Source organism: Stenella coeruleoalba (genome assembly GCF_951394435.1).
Source record: "Stenella coeruleoalba genome assembly, chromosome: 17".
NCBI lineage: Eukaryota > Metazoa > Chordata > Mammalia > Artiodactyla > Delphinidae > Stenella > Stenella coeruleoalba.
The window spans coordinates 34801889-34822061 of record NC_137163.1 but is presented as its reverse complement, the minus strand read 5'-3'; the positions used below and the strand labels follow the sequence as shown (position 1 = coordinate 34822061).

The following is a 20173-nucleotide window of genomic DNA, read 5'->3' as shown; positions in this document are numbered from 1 at the left end:
CATTTGGATATTTAAGCCCCAGCTGAAAACAGCAATGAGTGACCACAGCCAACACCATGTGAAAAACTGTCCAAAAGAATCCAGACAAGCCACAGAGTTACAAAACAGAATAAATCACTGTTTTAGTTTTGATCGGTTTGTTATGTAGCAATAGACAACTGAGAAAAATAATAAAAACATCATTTTCAATAATAAACATGCCATTCTTGATACTTAATCACTTTACATGGATTAATTTGATCCTTCCATAACCTTACCTATGAGGTACAAACTACAATTATCGCCATCTCATAGAAGACAACAAATGGCGCCAAGCTCAAAAACCACAGCTAAGTTGTGACAGTACAACTCCAACCAGGCAATCTGACCTGTTCTACAACATTATTCTACGTTTTCTCTGGCTCAGCAGGATGATATGCCTACTAAGAAGGAGAATATGATTCCAAGATACCAATTAGAAATCAAAATGAAGGATGATGATTCAGTTCTACGCTGTGCTGAGGAAACCAAACCTAGAGTATATTGTTCCTTTAAAAATAGGGACTTCCCTGGCAGTCCAGTGGTTAAGACTCCAGGCTTCTACCACAGGGGGGGCATGGGTTCGATTCCTTGGCCAGGGAACTAAGATCCCACATGCTGCATGGCTCACCACCCCCCCAGCCCCCGCCAAAAGTATCAAGTCAGGATTTGACAAACTGGAGAGTATCCAGGGAAGCAAGCAAGAGTGTTGATGAAAACTGGAAACAGTCATGAAAACTGAAAGAATATGACATGAATGGCTCCAGAAGACAAGACTAGTTAAATCTGGGCAGAGGCAGATTTCTGCTCAGTATGAGAAAGCTTACGAAACAAATTCGGAATAGGCCATCTCGTCAGATAGCAAGTTCTACTCTTCTTACAGAGATTTTCAGGAGAAATGAGAAAAATCACTATTTTTTAGAGGAGATTCACAAATAAGATGTGGTCTTATTCAACTCTAAGATATGGAAGATATAGAGTTCACTGAATTAAGTTAATTGTAACACTACAGAGGTGATTAAGTATGTTAATTTATCAAACTAACCAAAGAGAAATAAAAGTTCAATTTTCCGGATTTAAAAGCCAGAGGAGAAAGGCAAATGTAGGGAGAAGACCATGATGGAAATAAAAACAGGGGGAAAAAAGGAAGCAGCACTTATCAGAAAGCAGCAGTGACAAGAAAAACTGGAGAAGAGAAAATGAAGAGAGGAAAGAACTAATAGCTATTTTCAACATACAAAAACTTCAGAAAATACCCTGTGCTAAGTATACAACTTCCTATAGTTCATTCATGTTGTAGTAGTAAAGTGGAGGTGATGACAACTGTGGGACATTGTGAGAATCTAAATTTAAAAGGAGACATAGCATTAATATAAGGAAAGAAGCAAATGAGGTGTCACAATTTCTACTTATAAAATAATGGTTAGGCTGACTACTGATGAACCTTCCACTTGTAAAATTCTCCATATAACACTGACTTTCTAATCTAAATGTAATTTATAACAGAAAAGGATTTTCAGGTCAAACACAAACTTTAATAACATCTTACACTCAAGCACTTAACTGAGACTACAATGTTAATATTGAGCTGATCTCCATTTTAGCCAGTCAGAGAAAAAAATAACATGAAGGAGCATGTAGCCTGGAGTCAGTACCCACGGCCCGCATGTACATTCCATTGGTAAAAACAGTCACTCGCCTGCATTTAAGAGGGACACTGGGAAATTTGGTCTAGCTGTGTGCACAGGAATTAGAGGGGAGCCTCAGTTTTATTAAACAGATAGCAGTTTCTGTCACACAATTGATGGAAGCATTTTTTCTTAGTTACTGGTATTGATTATGAATTATTAATATGAAATTGAAAAGAACTAGTGAAAATGGAAAAATGGTATGAATATTTTGTAGAAAAAATTAAAAAGCTAAATCTTTTTATAATCACTACCTATATGATTTTTTAAAAATTTTCACATCAGCATTATATGCTAAATATGAACGTTAAAATGTTATCACACAACAGGGAGGGAGTAGTTACTTGTCTGAAGAGCAGTTGTACTGTATATAGTGTCAATACGGATCTTGCCGAAATAGAATTTGTTTTAGAGATTCACAGTAGTTCCCCTCAAGCAGTTTAAAAAAATGTTTTTGATGACAGCTACTGTCTTTTAAAGATAACCATGGCCATTTAAAAATACCTAAAATTAATCTGCTGAATTAGAGTTAATGCATATTCTGACTTTATACAGTAGCCATCCCCATTTAACATTATGTGGGATTGAAAGCATGAAGCCCACATCTGAAATGTCTCTGTAAATGGTTTATAATCCAGAGCTAAATACATGCTATAGTTCTGGAGAGGGCGCTGAACCTTAATCTAATCAATGGATAAATTATGTGGAGCTTGAGATTTTAGAGTTAAAAGATTTTTTTTTCCTCTACAGCACCATGTACAATTAACCTCTTAGGTTGTAAGAACACTTAAGATATGGGGTCAAGTAATGATTTTTTCCCCCAAGCCAGTCAATTTACCCAGGGCAGAATATATTAACAATAGTTTCTAGCACGTGCTCGATCCAAAGATGGTCTACATAACATCAATGCTTTGACTCTGGAGTGGATTAACATTAAGGAACCACACAAACTGACAGGTTATCTAGTTCTGACTGCCCTTCTTGAGCTAGGCTCAACCTGCCCCCACTAGGAATTTCAATAAACATTCAATTCTAACTGTGGTCAAATATTTCTAATAAAAAGTTCGTAAACTGAAAATCCATCTCTATTCTCGTGATATACCTCTCTCACTGTCCTTTAATATGATTACAGCTGGAAATTAAGAAGAGTAAAATATCAAATCTGTAGGAACAATCAAGACTACAAACTATCTAAAACACCAAAACTGCAGCCTGAGCTGGTGGCAAGGCCCTAACCTCTGGGCATCCAAGCACTTCTTGGAGCAACAGATTGGTGTAATAGAAACAGTATAAACTAAAATCAGGAAGACCTTAAATCCCACTCTCATCAATTTTGAGATCTCAGGCAAGTTAATCTCTCAGAGTCTTAGTTTTCTCATCTATTAAAGAAATAAATTTAATTTTATAAAATGATTTTTTAAATAAAAAATATATTTACAAATGATTAAAATGAAAATCTACTTCAAAAGGCCGCTACGAGGTCTAAATGAGAGTATAGTTTATATACACAGGAAAGCACCAATCACAGCTCCTACTCAGTTAGATGTAAATATAAGACATGGGGATCTTGACAACCAAAAAATCTGCTTTAGTGCACTTGTACTCTCAACTTTAGTACTTCAGTTCAGGTTCCGTAATCAAAAATTTGTGTATCTAATAAGAGCGGTGAAATAATGCACAAAAAACTTTCATTTAAAAACACAAGATTAAAGAGGGCGGGGACATGCTGAGCTCTGGGCTTTCCCACCTGGTTTTGTGGTGCCTCCTGAAGGTTCTGATGAAGGAATACACTGAAGTAATTACAGCAAAACAAAAACAAAAACAAACCTACAGGATTAAATTATATCAAAGTACATAAGATAAAGGAAACATTTTCTGTTAGTACTTGTTCTTCTTACAGCAGACTTGTAAAAGGCACAAGCTTACACTGCTTACTACCTATGTTCAAATCCCAGTTCACTGCTTACTAGCTATGTCAACTTGATGAAGTTCTGAAATTTCTCTGGGCCTCAGGTTTCTCATCTGTAAAAGAGACAGAAAATAGGTGTGACCTCATGAATCTCCCCCCAGCAGGACTCCCAGGGGTCCACAGATCACTCTAAGAACTGTTGACTGACTTAAAGTAATCTGTACCATTCACCTTTCAATATACCCAGCTCTAACACTATGTTCTCCCTCAAGTCAATTCTCAAAAATATTCAGTTTAGTCTACATTTTCTGTACCTCTCAGGTCTGAAGAGCTTTCAACTGAAGGAAAAACAAAAGGAAATATCCCAATTTCTGTCAATATCAACAATGGACTAGCTAAATAAATTGCTACACTCATCAAACACTATACCGACGTTAAAAAGAATGCGGTAAGTGCCAGTATGGAATGAAGCATAAGATATACAACAAAGTGTGTGGGTTCAACTTACAGAACAGTTTGTATATGATCCTACCTGTGTATATTCTTCAAGGACAGAACTGTTTGAGTGGGCACTGCAAGTTCCCAGGAGGATACAAAAAAGATTAGACATTACCTCTGAGGAAGTGGGATGACATCAGAAGAGTTTTGTTTTTTGAACTTTATATCCTATGCTCTGCAACATGTTATCCAGAGCAAGTGTAATTTAAAATAATTATGATTTTGCACCTTTGACTTTTCACATACGTATTCTTAATCTACTTATAGGCTCCTTAAAGACAAACGTTTTGCACATATTAGGCACTCAAACATCAAATCCCCAGGCCGAATTTGTAGACTAATTTGAACTGCTTCATTTAAATATAGCAGAGGAAACTTAGAACAATCTTAAAGGAGAAAAGCCTAACATCAAGACTATCAAAAGTTCATCATCTTACCAAACTTCTAAATATATACTTAAGATAAAATGTAGTAAAAATTGAGGTTGATATTGTAGGTTACATAATGAATATTTTGCTCAAAAAGGAACAATGTTCTGATTCTTTAAAGACCTAGAAATTGCTCAAAAATGACAGGTGTTTGGGTGCTGTACTAAGCACATATATTCAGAAACAGCAGCCAAAGGGCAGCCAAAGCATACCCTAATATGCTTTCAGGACCCTTGGATAAGCGCCAGGTACTATGTAATGCCTCTGGAGGGGGCAACTAAGGGAGACAAACAACTACAAAGCTTCACCAGAGATAGGGTGGGAGGACAGTTCGAAGCAGCAAGGTAGAGTAAATTTCTTTGCAAGTCAGGACACCTAGATTTTGGTACTACAACTCTGCCACCAAGAGGAGTGATGGGAGTTTCAAACAAAAATCATGGCACCTCCTCATTCGATTTTCTTGTGTTTCACAGTAGCATTCATTTCAAAACCTTCCTTCTAAATTTCACCCCAGGAAAGCTTCTCTAACGCACTGAACACGTCCCGCCCCCCACCATTCCTCACTTGTCCTTTCCTTTTTTTCTTAAATGGGAATCAGAAAATGTAGAGAGTAAGGGTCCTTAGACTAAACTTTAAAAAATTAACAAGAACTCATTGTAAACCATTTATATATTTATTTCAGCCCTAAAGAATGACCACCTGCCACTATGCAAATTAAATCACTGGGCTAGTGGCTGTGATTTAGCTTGTCAATTAGAATACATGAAGCCAAGTAATGAAAATGTATTTCAAAGGAAAATCACAAGTTATAGAGCTGGGATTTTCCCCCCTTTCAAAAGAGTAATCCATTCATTATAAAATTGCATAACCCATTTAAAAAGGACTTTGGCAAACTATACTTAGTTCTAACCTTTGATAAAGTAATCATACTTATGGGGCATCTATCTTAAAAAAAAAATTGATACTTTTGCACCACAGGGTGTTTTTAGAAGTCCTCCCTGCTGTTTAAATTAGAAAATATAATGTCCTACCTAAAGATAATGGTTTGGTAACAGAACAACATGTGTCTCCTAATATGATGCACCAAGGAGGGCACAATATCATTTCCAGGAATTCTTCCGCAAAATGCACAATCTGAGTTTACTCATGAGGGATCACCAGACAAATCCAAACTGAGGGATATTCTACAAAACAACTGGCCAGTACTCTTGAAAAAAGTGGCAAAAGGCAAGGACTGAAAAACTGATCCAGATTAAAGAAGAGTAAGGAGACATGACAATGAAATGCAAACTGTGATCCTGGATTGAATTCTGGACCAGAATTAGGCAATTATAGTGGTATAATTTGTAACTGCTATAGGTTATATAATAGTTTATTTTATCCATTATTTTATTAATTTATTGATTTTGATCATTATACTGTAGTTACACATGTTAACATTTGGGGAATCAGGTAAAGGATATACGGGAAAATTTGAACTTATTTCAAAATAAAAAGTTAAAAAATAAATGGTTAGAAAGGCAGTTTAATTACCATATGTAGAAGAGGCTATTTTCACTTTTGGTTACTTAATACTACACTTATATAAAAGTAAGTTTTAAAGAAAAACGTTCTTAATAGTGACTATTTCTAGGGGACTTCCCTGGTGGGGCAGTGGTTAAGAACCCGCCTGCCGGTGCAGGGGACATGGGTTCAAGCACTGGTCCGGGAAGATCCCCACATGTGGCAGAGCAACTAAGCCCTGTAACTACTGAGCCTGCGCTCTAGAGCCTACTGAGCCACAACTACTGAGCCTGCACGCCTAGAGTCCGTCCTCCACAACAAGAGAAGCCACCGCAATAAGAAGCCCGTGCACCACAACGAAGAGTAGCCCCCGCTCGCCGTAACTAGACAAAGCCCGTCAACAACGAAGATGCAGTGCAGCCAAAAATAAATAAATAATTTTTTTAAAGTGATTAAAAAAAAAAAGACTATTTCTGGAAGACGACATTATCAGTGAGTTCTGTTCTCCACTCTTATACCCTTTATGTGCTCATCTATGTTTTTCAAATTTCCTTATTGGCCTGGTACAACTTGTATTTAGGAGAAAAAAATGTCACAAAAATAAGTGATGTGTTTGCAAATTAAAATGAGGGGTGGAGAGGAGGTTCCCACTTTGTCTTGGAGAGTATTCCAACAATTGGTTATACTGTTAAATTCAATTTCCATTAATTAATATACATTAAAAAGTCACTAAGCAAACAGTAAATAGTCCCAGAATAATAAAGCAAAAGAATCAACCTCTAATGAGACATTTACGGACTGCAATTTGAAAACATAGCTGGGCAAGTGTCTCCTTTGACTTGATTTCACCAGATGTGTGCACAGGGAAGACCAAGCCTCTACAACCCATTGCTCTGTTTTAGACTGTACTATCATGGCCCTCTTCCCTGAACACAAAGGAAAAGAGGCCAGGATATAGATAGTGCGCTTTCATACCAATCAGGCACAAAAAATGCCGATGGCTAAAAGGGAAAAGGTGCCAAGAACTTGAGGCACAAGGCCCTCAAGTGTGATTCTTGCTATTTTCATTTTAAGTACAGAACCCTAAAATATAGTCTAAAACTAAAGCCATCACTTAAACAAAGTGGTAATTTTTCCAGTTATAAGATGGGATTTAACCTTCTCTAAAAAACACTTCTAACTTCTCTAATGTCCAACTCATTAAACAATTCAAATACATGAAATTCCAATGCAACAAAAATTGGGCACTCCTCGTAAATTAAATGCAACAGGATCTCTCCTAGATTAACAAACAAGCATACAGGTCATACAACTGGACAAAGTCTTATTTTGCTTCAGCTTCTTGATCTGTGAAAATGAAAAAGCTAGGGTAGATGCTCCTTCAAGCCCCAAATCCAATGATTCTATAAAATTCACCTCCCAATTTATTATTCAATTAAATAACTCAAAAGCCCCACAAATGTCATTTTAAATAATATCCCCAATATGAAGTTTAATTCAAATTCTATAGCACAACGGAGAAGTTCACAATTCTGGTCCTGCACAATTCCCTTGTGCACAGAGAATTTTCCCAGAACTTTCACTTTATTCTGTAGAGCCCCTGAGACTTTTATCATTCCTAAAGTCTCAAAATTCTAAAAGGCAAGCAGCTATTTTCATTGCAACGAAGGCCCATCAATTTAGAAATTATTCTCTTACTCCCTCTTGTGGCTGCATTGCTTTCCTTTCTTTCAATTGCAACTCCACCAGTTGCTCCACCAAAACTGCTAATGAATTAGATGGTGTCAAGAACTAATTTGGTACGTATTTGAAGACTTTCTGTGTAATGTTGGCACACAGTAAAATTTTAGGTATTCTATAAATGATAAAGTCATATAGATATGAAGGGACAGAGCTTCTTAACTTCAAGGATGGAACCATAGAGGACTCTGACCAGTCACTTAACTGAATGCATTTTCCACTAATAAGAAATAGATGGCAAATCTGCACCATCTAACTTTTAAAATAGCAACAAGGAATTTGATAAAGCCAAGATATATTATTCTATGGTGTTTAAGGAATGTTGAAACCAGCCTAAAATTTCATTTTAATTCCTGTTAAAAAGCCAGAGTAGTTTGGCTCCCTGATTCTTACCAAAAACGAAACAAAAGACAACCACGTAAAAACTCAATGCTGATAGAAAGCCTGGTGTGTTCTAAAATGTTTTTTTTTTTAAATTAGTATTTTAGTCATATTCGAAATGTACCTCCTAAAGATGAAAAGATGGTGAAAAGTACCAAAAAGAAATTATTGAGCATTGAGTGATAACTGCTAAAACTGTCTGACACTAGGGTCCCCTTCCCCAGAGCCTTTCTCAGAGCTAGCATTAACGTTGACCTACTTGGGTTGAAGTTTCTCACCAATCAAGGCCTCATTTCCCAATATTTCCATCACAAAGCACTTTTTGTTTTAAAAACCTCATTTTTTATAGTGTTTTTTAAAACTTGCACATGCACATTGTGTGTTGTGTATAATTCCTTAGTGGGACCAGATTATCAGCCACTTTTAAAAAAGAAGGTTGAAGACCAGCTCTTCTGAATTTGACCAACACACAGTACTTTCCCCTCTAGGCTGTTGAGATTCTTTTTATGAGCAGAGGCTTTTTATATTTATTATGTTTTTCTTTATGCACAGGGCTTATAAAGTAGCAAGTAATCAATAAATATTAAATTTAAAGTTTAAGCAGTTTATTAAAATTCTCTTAAATTTAATCCAAAATTAATAAATCAAGCCACAATGAAGTGATATCAAAGAAGCACAAAAGAAGGTAAGCAGTATATTTGCTATCTACTATTACCACGGGGATGTATTAACTCTATATAAAATATCCTAGAGGTAGATGCTATTATTATTTCCATTTTGCAGATGTGGAAATAAGAGTCACAGAGATGTAATACCTGCCCAGAGTCATAAAATGAATTTTAAAAATTCAAACACCAAAAATCTGCATAGTCTGTGCTAGGTTGTATCACCCCTTTAAAGTAAAGCAGCACACATTATAGTTTATTTTTTAGAAATATTCATAAGATTATTCTTCAAGTCTTATCCCTATGACCCAATTAAATTTAAGTCTGATGATAATCCTCTCTTATCAGATGGAAACTATCAAATGGTAAACTGAAGGGAAAAGTCATTACTGTTAACAAAGTGTTATGATCCATTTGATGTCATTTCCAAACATCTTCTAAACACCGTAGTAAAATACTCATCAAATTACTGACTTGAGAATTTGCTTGTTCTAAGAATACTACTGCCTACCTATACACTGTCCTCAACTGTCAATTTCCCAGAATCACATTTTAAAGGTAACGTGTTTTGAGTAGGATTTTCATCACGTTTCCCTTGGTTGAATGTGGTCCAAGTATTCCTTTGAAATTCTGGGCAATGGTGTTTAATGTATGTTGTTTTAAGGGGCAAAAATAATTATGAGTTGACAATTCATGAGTCTTGGATCAACAAGAGAAGTAGGTCTGTCTCAGAAAAGCATTTGTATTTAATCACTTAGATGAGAAACATTCAACTCACCACTGGGTTCCCTGGTAATACCGCTAATTTAAAAAAACTCGTAGATCCTGGAATTTGTTTGCGAGATGGAAGTTAACCTCCACTAAAACATTTCTAACTTCTCTAATGATGTCCAACTCATTAAGCAATTCAAATAAATGAAATTCCAATACTACAAAAACTGCACCTTTTCTAGGTCTTAAAAGAATGAACATGCATACAAGTCAACCAATTGGACAAATCTTAGTTTGACTTACTTAACTCTATAGATTAACATTTGACTGACTGTCATTACATTCTTACTTTGCCATCCTACCTGTAGTTAATACCATCGTAACCGTATTTTTATTTGGGGGAGAAGGGAAGAAAACTCACAAATTCTGTTGAAAGAAAGAAAAAGCTTATATGCTGAAACCTTTTAGTTATCTATTCCAATACAAACAAACATGAATGTGCCATACAACAGGACCATACTGGTAGAAGTCAGATATATTCAACCATGCTTTGTTGCCCCCAAGATCCACACTATAGCAAACTAACGTCACCAGAAAAACATTAGTGAAATCTGCCAAGATATAAGACTATTTAATACTACATCACTACTTATGTCACATTATACCTTGCCAGAAAATGCAAAATTATATCAGTGACAAACGACAACTGCTACTGCATAGCAATTTTTACAGATACAAGTTTTCATCATTATAGGGAAATGCTCACTAGAGAATAAAGGAGAATGACCTGTTGCAAAGAAATGTACTTAGTACAATGGGAACTGATAAGAATGTGGTGGCTAAGCATGCCATTTCTCCCAAGCCAAATTCAAATTTGTGCCACCTAAATATTAAGCGTATCATTCCTTCAGCATACTTTACATATTAAATACCACAAATGTCAATGGTCCTGTTTTTAAGGGGAATAAAGAAATAGAGCCAATCTTCTTAAGTTCAAAAACAACATGGATATCAAAATTAAAATAAGTTACAGGGCTTCCCTGGTGGCACAGTGGTTGAGAGTCCGCCTGCCGATGCAGGGGACACGGGTTCGTGCCCCAGTCCGGGAAGATCCCACATGCTGCGGAGCAGCTGGGCCCGTGAGCGCAAAATAAATAAATAAATAAGTTACAAATCAGAGTAATGAAACCCTCAGGAAACCCTCGGGCCATAAAGATGGGAATCAGCAATGGCTTGTGTCAGGGAAAGTAAGACCAAACTAGAGCTGAAGGCGTTATAGAGGGTATTCTGGCAAAGATGGAGCAAATGAACAGAAGGAAAGCACTGTTTTATAAAACGGTAAGAAGAGTAAGAGCTGTCTGTATATAGCATAGAACCGGGAAAAGAACAGTAAAGATAGCAAGTCCGAGTGAATGACCACCACTAGCTGTAAAAGGTTTACAATTTAGCTTCTGTCCATTAAAATTAGGTCAAGTTTACCCTTCCTCACACCATCACTTTCTTGCCAATATGCTTCTGAGTGGGAGAGTAAGGGGCAGAACTACTACTAACTAGTACAATGGCAATGGCAAATAATCCTGAGTACTACCCACGGGAGTGCATCATACAAATGAGTATCAACAATGTAAACGGTTGAGAACCTATGATGTAGGCAACACAGCAATAACTTGCAATCAGAAAATGAAGTCAAAGTTGAGTCCAAGATGTCATTTTGATTAAGTCTAGAAAATGTGCTAAAAATTAAGAGGCTAGAAAGGACAGGTAGTTTCAAAAGGAAGATGAACTCTTGCTTGTAGCATGCTGAAATTGACAGCAATTCTAAATCCTCTAAAGAGCAGTGTTTATTCTCAATGTAAAACCATAATAAAGAAAAGAGCTATGGAAACCAGGATGAAATCACAAGAGGAATATCTCAGGAATTCTAGAAAAAAAATTCTAATGCTTATTAGAATTGCAATGGACTACATTAATTTTTAACTTAGCTGACATCAGAACACCCATAATTTTGACTTTTAAAAAATTTCTCATACACACAAATGTTCTTCAATATAAATGTGTCAAAGATCACCTATTTTGGAATAAAAAACTTGTGGTCAAATTAATCTAAATGGTCCAATAACATTTAATATTATAAATGAAGAACTATTTCACATACTGGGCTCCCTCTACGTGGTAGAACCAGTCATCAGATATGAAAATAGGTAATATATTCATGGGGGAAAAAAAAAACCCTGTCTTTCACAGGTTAAAGCCCCAATTCCAAAAAAAAAACCCCAAGGTTAATATATGAATGTGATAAACTATGATGGAGGGCACTGAGAATCTATTTCTGACATTAGTAAAAGGAGAAAGTTAGTCCAAAGAACAGAACTGGATGATCAGAAATCCAAAAAAATGGTCAAATCAAAAGCTCTGATTTTCTTTATAAGAGCAGAATTATTTTTGCATGTCTATCAACACACCTTGTTGTTGGCAAAATCTGGTGTCACTTCCTTTGCCTGTTTCATACGGCCATTAAGTCCCACATTCCTTAATTTATAACATAGTAGACCCTTCATGATCTAACCAGTACCCCTCTCTCTCCTAATCTCTTGCAAAATTATTGGAAAAGGCTTTTAAATAAAGCAATGTTCCCACCTACTGTTCTGATAGAATGAACCATCACTTAATTTGCTGGATTAACCAAATCCTACTTACCTAATAGACTGGCTTTACATTAGGCCTTTCATTCCTAAGTAAACATCAATCATGCCCATGACTTTGGGCTAAATACTTCAGATAAGTTTTTCGGCTACTCTCTGGAACTCCCTTCAGCTTCTATCAGCAGTTATAGCCTTATTAAGAGTCCCGTATTTGTTTCCCGAACTATGCCATTATACTTGGCTATAATTACTTAAAATGGTATGTTACTTAAGTGTTATGAAATATAAGTATGAAAAGAAGTGTTCCTATGAAAACTAAGCTGAATGCGCGAAACGACTAGTTTTTAAAGGAGAGTCACACACACACGCACACCACTTGGGTTATTCAAACTAAAAGATTAGAAAAATATTTCTAGGATTATGAACTGATTATTCTTCTAGCTTTCAAGTTCTCACTCTGCTATGCAAACTCAAACAGCATTTTGTAAAGGATGCATCTATTTTAGGGGTGTCTAGTAAATTATTTCCAAACTGTGGATCTATGCATATTCAAAGAAAAGGTCTTAGCTCCACATTAGCAATGGGCAAATGAACATACACATCTGTTTTAATTGAAAATAAATGTTTAGACCAAGTATGAACACATACTTGAACCACTTTCCAATTAAACAACTAACTTGGGTCTTCCTACTGTACCACTATTGAGGTGTTACCAGTAAGATTTCTTTACTGATAAAGTTGGGTTTTTAGAAGAAAAAATGAAAATCAGAATTATTCTCCATACGCTATTACAACTCTAAGGTAGCTTTATTTTCCCTCCTTTCTAATTCAAAAGCCTCTGCTAGGGCTGAATACAATTTCTTCCTCTTTCTTGGGCAGATTAGATGCATAAGTGTGCATGTTCCTCCTCTACTTTAAGATTTTACTCAGGTTTTTTTTTTTCCCCCGGTACGCAGGCCTCTCACTGTTGTGGCCTCTCCCGTTGCGGAGCACAGGCTCCGGATGCGCAGGCTCAGCGGCCATGGCTCACGGGCCCAGCCGCTCCACGGCATGTGGGATCTTCCCAGACCGGGGCACGAACCCGCGTCCCCTGCATCGGCAGGCGGACTCCCAACCACTGCGCCACCAGGGAAGCCCATTACTCAGGTTTTTTGCTTTAAGTCCAATTTTGAATCCTTTCATCTTTTCCTCTTAGTTCACTTTTAACTATCTTCACAGCTCATCTAATCACTAAACATCTCCAGGTCATCTATATCTCCTCTTAGAACAGGCAGGAAAGACTTCATTCTTATCTAAGTATTGCTATGCCAAAAAAGGACAGGTAACCTGTTGCTCTTGATCAAGCTGTTATTCTTCCCCTTCCCACCAAACGGCTAACATCTACCTCTCCTTTCTTTGTTCCTTTATTTTCTTTCATTTACACTTCACACACCTCAGACTTCCCAAATATACAAAATACCTCACCAGGGTCAATGTTTAATGGTTATCATGAAAACTCTTTTAAAAAGACTACTGAATTTTATTCCCAAAAAGACTATCAAATGTACTCCTTCCTGGAAGGGACTGTTGCTATCTGCTATGTCACATAAGGTCTTTGTACTCTGAAACATACCAAAAACAGTTATTGACAAAAACATGTAAATATATATAGTAGTGAAAATGAATATAACACTGCAGAAGTCTTCTGAGAAGCCCTTATTCCAATAAGTGAACTGCCTAGTGATTTTCAACTTAAAACTCTATATAGCAGTTTTTAAAGCCTAAGACACATATTAACACATTATTGACCAGGGGATTTCTGCAGAAACTAACGCCTGTGGCCAAAATCTGTCTCTGGTCAAAAATGTGTTAACATATTCAGACTAGGAAGGACCCCAAAGCTGCCTGGTTTCCTAGCTTGCTCCTGCTTAATGGCATTTCCATGAGCTAGAGATAAAACCCAGTGCCCAGCAACCACACCTTGAAAACCACACCTTAAAAATGTAGAGAAGCATAATAAAATGGAACGCAGTCAAGTTAACTGAATCACACAACTACTGTTGCCAACTGTTACAAATGGCAGACTCATGATTTTACTGATTTGTGAAAGGAAGCCATTCTTTACCTTATACCAGTGGCTTTCAATTTTTAAATGAAACCTTTGAAAATTTGCTGGCCAGTACGGGCCCTCTGCCCTAGAAAAATACACAATTTTTAAGGCTTCTTAGATCTTTTAATTCCAATTCTTGGACTCCTGAGTTACGAGACCTCTATATTATTAGAGGCAGGTTTGTACTATTGTCACTGCTTTAAACAGAAGCCCAAAACTGAGATAAATTGGGGCACTAAGAGTACCTGATTTTCTTTCTCCACAACAACCCTATGGGGTAGATATTATTCCCATTTAATTGAGCTCAGTTTTCTCTGAGGGATGGAAGATTTCTTTAGGCCACTCGGCTATTCAATGGTAAAAAGTTGGTTTGACTCAAAACCTGGAGCTCTTTTTACAACACTACATTCTTCTTTGAGTTTGAATTAGGTTCAATCTAGGATGCATATCCTCATTTCATTTTCCATTTCATCATGTTCAGATAAAGTACCCAATTTTTTGGCTTCTTTTGAGTTTAGACAGAAGAGGTGTTGATCCCCTCCCCCACGAACACGAGAGCTTTTGGTCTAAGATCTGGTAGAAAAGGCAGACTACATTAGTTCACAATTTAACGACACAAGGAAGAAAACTGCAATTTTTTTGGCATAAAGAGAAGTCCATGCTGTGAAGAATAAAGCCAGTGACCATTTTCCACAGTAATGCTCTAAAACTTTTGTCCAAAGTAACATGTTCCCTGCTCTTTCTCTGCTTAAGTAAATGATATAAATTAAGCAAACTGCTCTTTCTCTGCTTAAGTAAATGATATAAATTAAGCAAACACTTGATAAAGTGCCCATAACCAGAATGGCGGTAACCTAATAATGGACTAAAGAGCTCTTCAGAAGAACTTTGAACCGTGGAGGTTAGTTCCCCCTAGTAGGAAGAAAGAGAATATTTTCTTAGCCAGTATGATACAGGTACTCAATAGAACAATGAAGTCTGGTTCATCACTGATGCCACCAGCCAATAATGTTAATTCTGAAAAGGAATTACCTGCTTGTTTTCCTCAAATTAAAAGTCAAAGTTCAGAAAAAAACTAGAGTAATAAAAATTATAACTGGTTATATTTTTATAAGTAAGATATTGAGATATAATTAAGCACACTTTCATTAATCATCAAGTAAATCAGTTCAAACAATTATTTTCTCTAGGAGAAATAACAGTTCTGCTATATTTTACTCTTCCATTTTACTAAAAAGGGGAAAAGGAATTTTATGCAAGATGTTTCCAGAGTCAACATGACCTGCCTGAAAAAAAGATGACAGGGAAAGAAAGAAGCCTGCCTGTAACGAATCACAGTATCTGTAAATATCGAATTTTCCCAAGTTGAAACAGAAAAGGCCTTGGAAAATTAGCAGTGCTGCTGACCCAGTTCTATTATCCTCTTTTCCAAAAGAAGGCTTTTTGCTCATTTACTTAACAAATACTTGAGTATCTACTATATGTTAAGAGGCATGAGCCATGCAAAGATCACTACTGGAGCTTTACTTTAGAAAAGACTAAGGCTGGAAGCAAAAGCTTGTTTAGGATTCTGAGTCTTCTGTATAATAAAGGAATTAAACTTTCATTTATCTATACTTTCGAAGTGGAAATTTCGTTTAGACTCGGTAAGAAGCCAGTGCTATTCTGAAGGAGAACATGGGTAGTGACCAGTATGAAACCCCCTTAATAATCATAACAAGGAGAAGCTATTTAGAGATTAATCCAGTTATTCTCACCCAGGGATCCTATTTTTTTTCCTTGATAAGGAAACCAAAGGGAAGTAAAGTTAAAACTGCTATAGTCTTTTCCTAGGAAAATCCTCACAATGACAGGACCTTTTATACTTCTTGTGTGGAAAACATGCAGATACCTACCTGGAATCTCAAATAAGCTGTAAGTAGAGGGTAAATGTTACTGCGTCCCCCACTTATTCCTAAAATTGACTTTTGTCTTAAGGGAAATTATAACTTGTAGCAAACTCTTTGAAACCAAAATAAAAATTATTTGATCTATTAGGTGTAATAATCGGAGGAAAAATATCAGAGCGAACAAAACTCAGTAACGTACACAGGTGCTAATCAGTAAACAGAGCAAGGTGGGAAAAGCCCAACATGTTTTTTATTATAGGAAAACATCATATTTTCAAATTTTAAATATTCTTATTACCTTAGCAAACCACAAGATGAGCATTTGTCATTTAGTATCAATAAAAGCCAGAACTCCCTTCTCATCTTAGAAATGAATGATAGCTATCAATGTAAAGATTTCAAGTAAGCAATCAAAAACAAACCACACACAAGACAGACACCACACAAGAAGACTGGCGCCCACGTTAAGATAAAAAATATTATTGTTCTTTAAAAAGATAGCCTAAAGAAAATCATCATTTAAGAAAAATACTCATAATTTAGGAACTGAAGATATTCCATTAGTCTCAGACTAGTATAAAGGAATCATAATACCATTATAACTTTAACAAAAACTCCAAACCCCACAACATGAGAAATAATCCTATATCGCTCATTATAGCACTTCTTCCGTAAACAAGGTTCAAATAATTAAGTAGTGCAGCTGGATTTTCAGAGGAATGGGGATATTGCATCCCTCTATATACCAGAGCCCTGCCATACTGAGACCCAATGTGTAACCTGAAGTCCTGAAATACAAGAGAAATCATTTAGTAAAACCCACTTCAAATATTATTCCAAAAACCATGGTTCATTAAAAGGGGAAAGTATTAGTGTATATAAGTTGTTACATGCTAAATGGTTGGATCGTCTACCAATTTATCCTCAGATTTAAACTTTTCTGCCACAGAAAATCATTTGTAAGAAAATTTTAAAATTAACCAAAATGTAATGTTCAATTCTTTTAAGCTATTTAGAGAAGCAGTGCTTCAACAAGTAGATACTGAATACTTAAAATACTTCTTGAATGAACCTGGAAAAATCAAGCTTGAGTTTTTCATAATCTTTTATTGTGGTTGTCAGTGTTCAAAGTTGAGACCTCCAACACTTAAACGCAGGAAGAGGCAAAAGCAACTGTGAAGCCAGTTTTCCGCATGGCTGACTCATTACATTAACATTATAGTGGCTAATCCAGGGAAGGCTACTAAGTCTACAGTGAGTCTCCTATTACATCGCACCTAAAACAGGGTATGTAAAATTCCTGCATCCATATACGTACTTTAAAGAAAATCAGCTCTAGAACTACTACAAATATTCTAACCATAACTGAAGCGATATACAATTACTTTACCTTTTCAATTAGAACAAAACACACTACTAATCTATTTGAACTGATTGATAATCATCTTTGCATTTACCTTATACAACTGTTTTAACATCTTTTTGTAATGACACCCTGAAAGACTTGGAAATCTAGAACAACCCATTTGCAAAAGGAAAGGAAAAACCAAAGAAAGAAAAAGTTGAGAGTAACCTAACTGATATGCATTACAGGAACTCTATATCATAGCGACGCTAAACTGAATGGTTTGATTCTCACCAGTACATCATTGCAGATATCTCTTAGCTCGGTCTCAATTTTCTCTCTGTATTCTCGAGCCATCTGCTGTTTTTTCTCAGCACCTTCCGTCTTTTGCTCAATACTTGAGACGACCCTCCAAGATGACCTACGGGCTCCTACAACATTTTTATAAGCAACTGAGAGAAGATTCCTCTCCTCATTGGATAATTCAGCTCCTTGCTCAGTTACAGACTTCATGCAGGCCGCCATGTCGTCATACCGCTCAGCCTGCTCGGCCAGTTTGGCCTTCTGCACCAGCTCATTTTTATCCATGACTGGATGTTCTGCCGGGAAAAAAAAAAAAGTAGCATTTAGATATTTTTTTTTCCATTAAAACAAACAGACTGAAAATTATACCTTTTGTAAACAAGCTATGTTAACACCTCAAACCTAATTACCTATGGAAGATTCTTTACACGAAAAATTTAATGCAGCCTCACAAAAGAATGCTAAGAAAAAAAATACTGGCATGCTCAGCATGCAGAGGGTACATTTAAAGCCATTAACACTGGTTTAGCAAAACTAAAATTACATTACCTCATCTTTGTTCAGGATCCTTATTTCACATAAGGTTAAAGCACATTCACCAAGACGCGGCCTTAAAAACCAACCGTTATCTTACTTGGTCAAAATCTCAACTCCAGTTTCAAATATCACTAAATAATCCAAAATTAAGCAGCTTTTAGTGAAAACACCACCTATGAAGAACATTACACTATCACACTCCCAGAATCACGATACCTGTCAGTTGAATGTAATTCATGTCCTTTTACTTTGGTAATAGCTACTCTTGTCAGGAGGGTTTAAATTTTAGTTGGTATCCCCCCCACCCCAAGTCCACTGATCTTTGCAACAGCTGATCGTAGCATGCCAATTTTCTGGGAGAAATGACCAAACTGCTTGTTTTAATATATTGTGAATGTAAAACCACCACCAAGGATCAATACATAACTGACCCTAAGGCTTCATTTATCTGTACCTTGTTATATGCACACAGGCTTAAAAAATAACACCCATGAATCCTGGAACTTCGATTCTTACTATCTGCGAGCACTAAAATGTATCTATTAAGTGCTTCCCGGTGTCACCAGTGTTTCTGATGTCACTGTTCAGTTTAAATGCAGAATTACTGCATTGTTCCTAGTAGTCAAAATTTAATTTAATACATTATCACCCGAGCTGCCCTTATATCGTAACTTCCTAATTCTTTCTCATTTTAAAGCTCCTTCGACTTTTCAATTTCCCCCGTTTTACTATTCCTTAATATATCCTTTTGAAAGGTCCTAAAGCAGCACAGAAAGATACTAACCCATACAGTGGTCCCACAGGGTACAGGATTTATGATGAACAGAAGAGTCACTGTCATTCACTACAGGAAATGACTCCCTTTCTTTACCTTCCCAGGGAAATCCCACAATACTTTTTGTTTCAAAAAACCAAATCGGCACAGGTCCTCTGTGTTTGAACAAGCAGTTAGCGAGCTTGAATGGGAACTAGACTGTTTCAATGCGAAAACTAAAATTTGTGATCGCATAACCTCCCCACCCCCCTCTTCTTGAAATTACTAATTTCTCCCCTCTTCTTGAAATTACTAATTTCTCCCCTAGGAACTCAAAAATGCTCTCGGACTAACGCTGCTTCTAATGAAAATTATCTAAGACCAGTACAAAGGTTTCTCTCCCCAACTCCTCGGATGCAAGCGGGAAATGGATTAGGTTTCTCAGAATAACCAGCGCTCCAAGGACTGGCCGCACCCATTTAACCCTTAGCCGGCCTAAGACGTCGAGGTGGGTGAAACGAAAACGGGCCGACTGCGACTTTAAAGTGCAAACCCTTCCGTCCGCGCCATCCGCAACCCCCCTCCTTGGCTCCGCCCAAGCTGGTGCCTCCGCTCGGTCCCCGAGTCTCCCTCTTTGTCATGGCGGATCTGTGTCAAGGAGCCCAACCTACTGCCGAGTGTTAATTCCCCCACCGGGGCCGGAGGGAGGAGCCGCACGCCCCCGCCCGAGCCGGGGAGGGGAGCCGCCCGCGCCGAGAGCACCGACGCCAGCGCCGCCCGCAGAAGCGGAACCAGACGAGCCGGCCGCGGACACACCCCACTCTCCCACCGGCGTCCGTCCGCCACCGGCCACCGCGGGTGCTCACTTAGTCTACGGGGACCCGACAGCTGCGGCAGGTGGGGGAGGGGCGAGCCACACCCAGGCGAGCAGGGCCACCGCCGGCTGTTATGCTCTGGCTCACCCGCCCCGCAGAGCGGGGTCCCCGTCTACACACCCAGACCAGGACCCTTCAGTTCCAGCCCCCGCGGGAACGAGCGAGACGCGCGGCCCACCGTCTTCCCCATCCTCATCC

At 37.5% G+C, this 20173-nt stretch overlaps 1 protein-coding gene across 2 annotated transcripts in view; it reads right to left on the bottom strand.

Moving 5' to 3' along the window:
• YWHAZ (tyrosine 3-monooxygenase/tryptophan 5-monooxygenase activation protein zeta) overlaps nucleotides 1-20173 on the bottom strand; it is a 32422-nt gene that overhangs the window by 11062 nt on the left and 1187 nt on the right. Inside the window, exons 1-2 of one of the 2 annotated variants that reach the window (XM_079901332.1) lie at nucleotides 19131-19244; nucleotides 17801-18105 (exon numbers count right to left, since the gene is read on the bottom strand). In XM_079901332.1, the coding sequence (XP_079757458.1) occupies nucleotides 17801-18105; nucleotides 19131-19134 (309 nt within the window). In that variant the 5' untranslated portion in view covers nucleotides 19135-19244. Of the gene's footprint in view, nucleotides 1-17800; nucleotides 18106-19130; nucleotides 19245-20173 lie in introns of those variants that run through there. The other variant, XM_079901333.1, reaches the window with a different exon arrangement.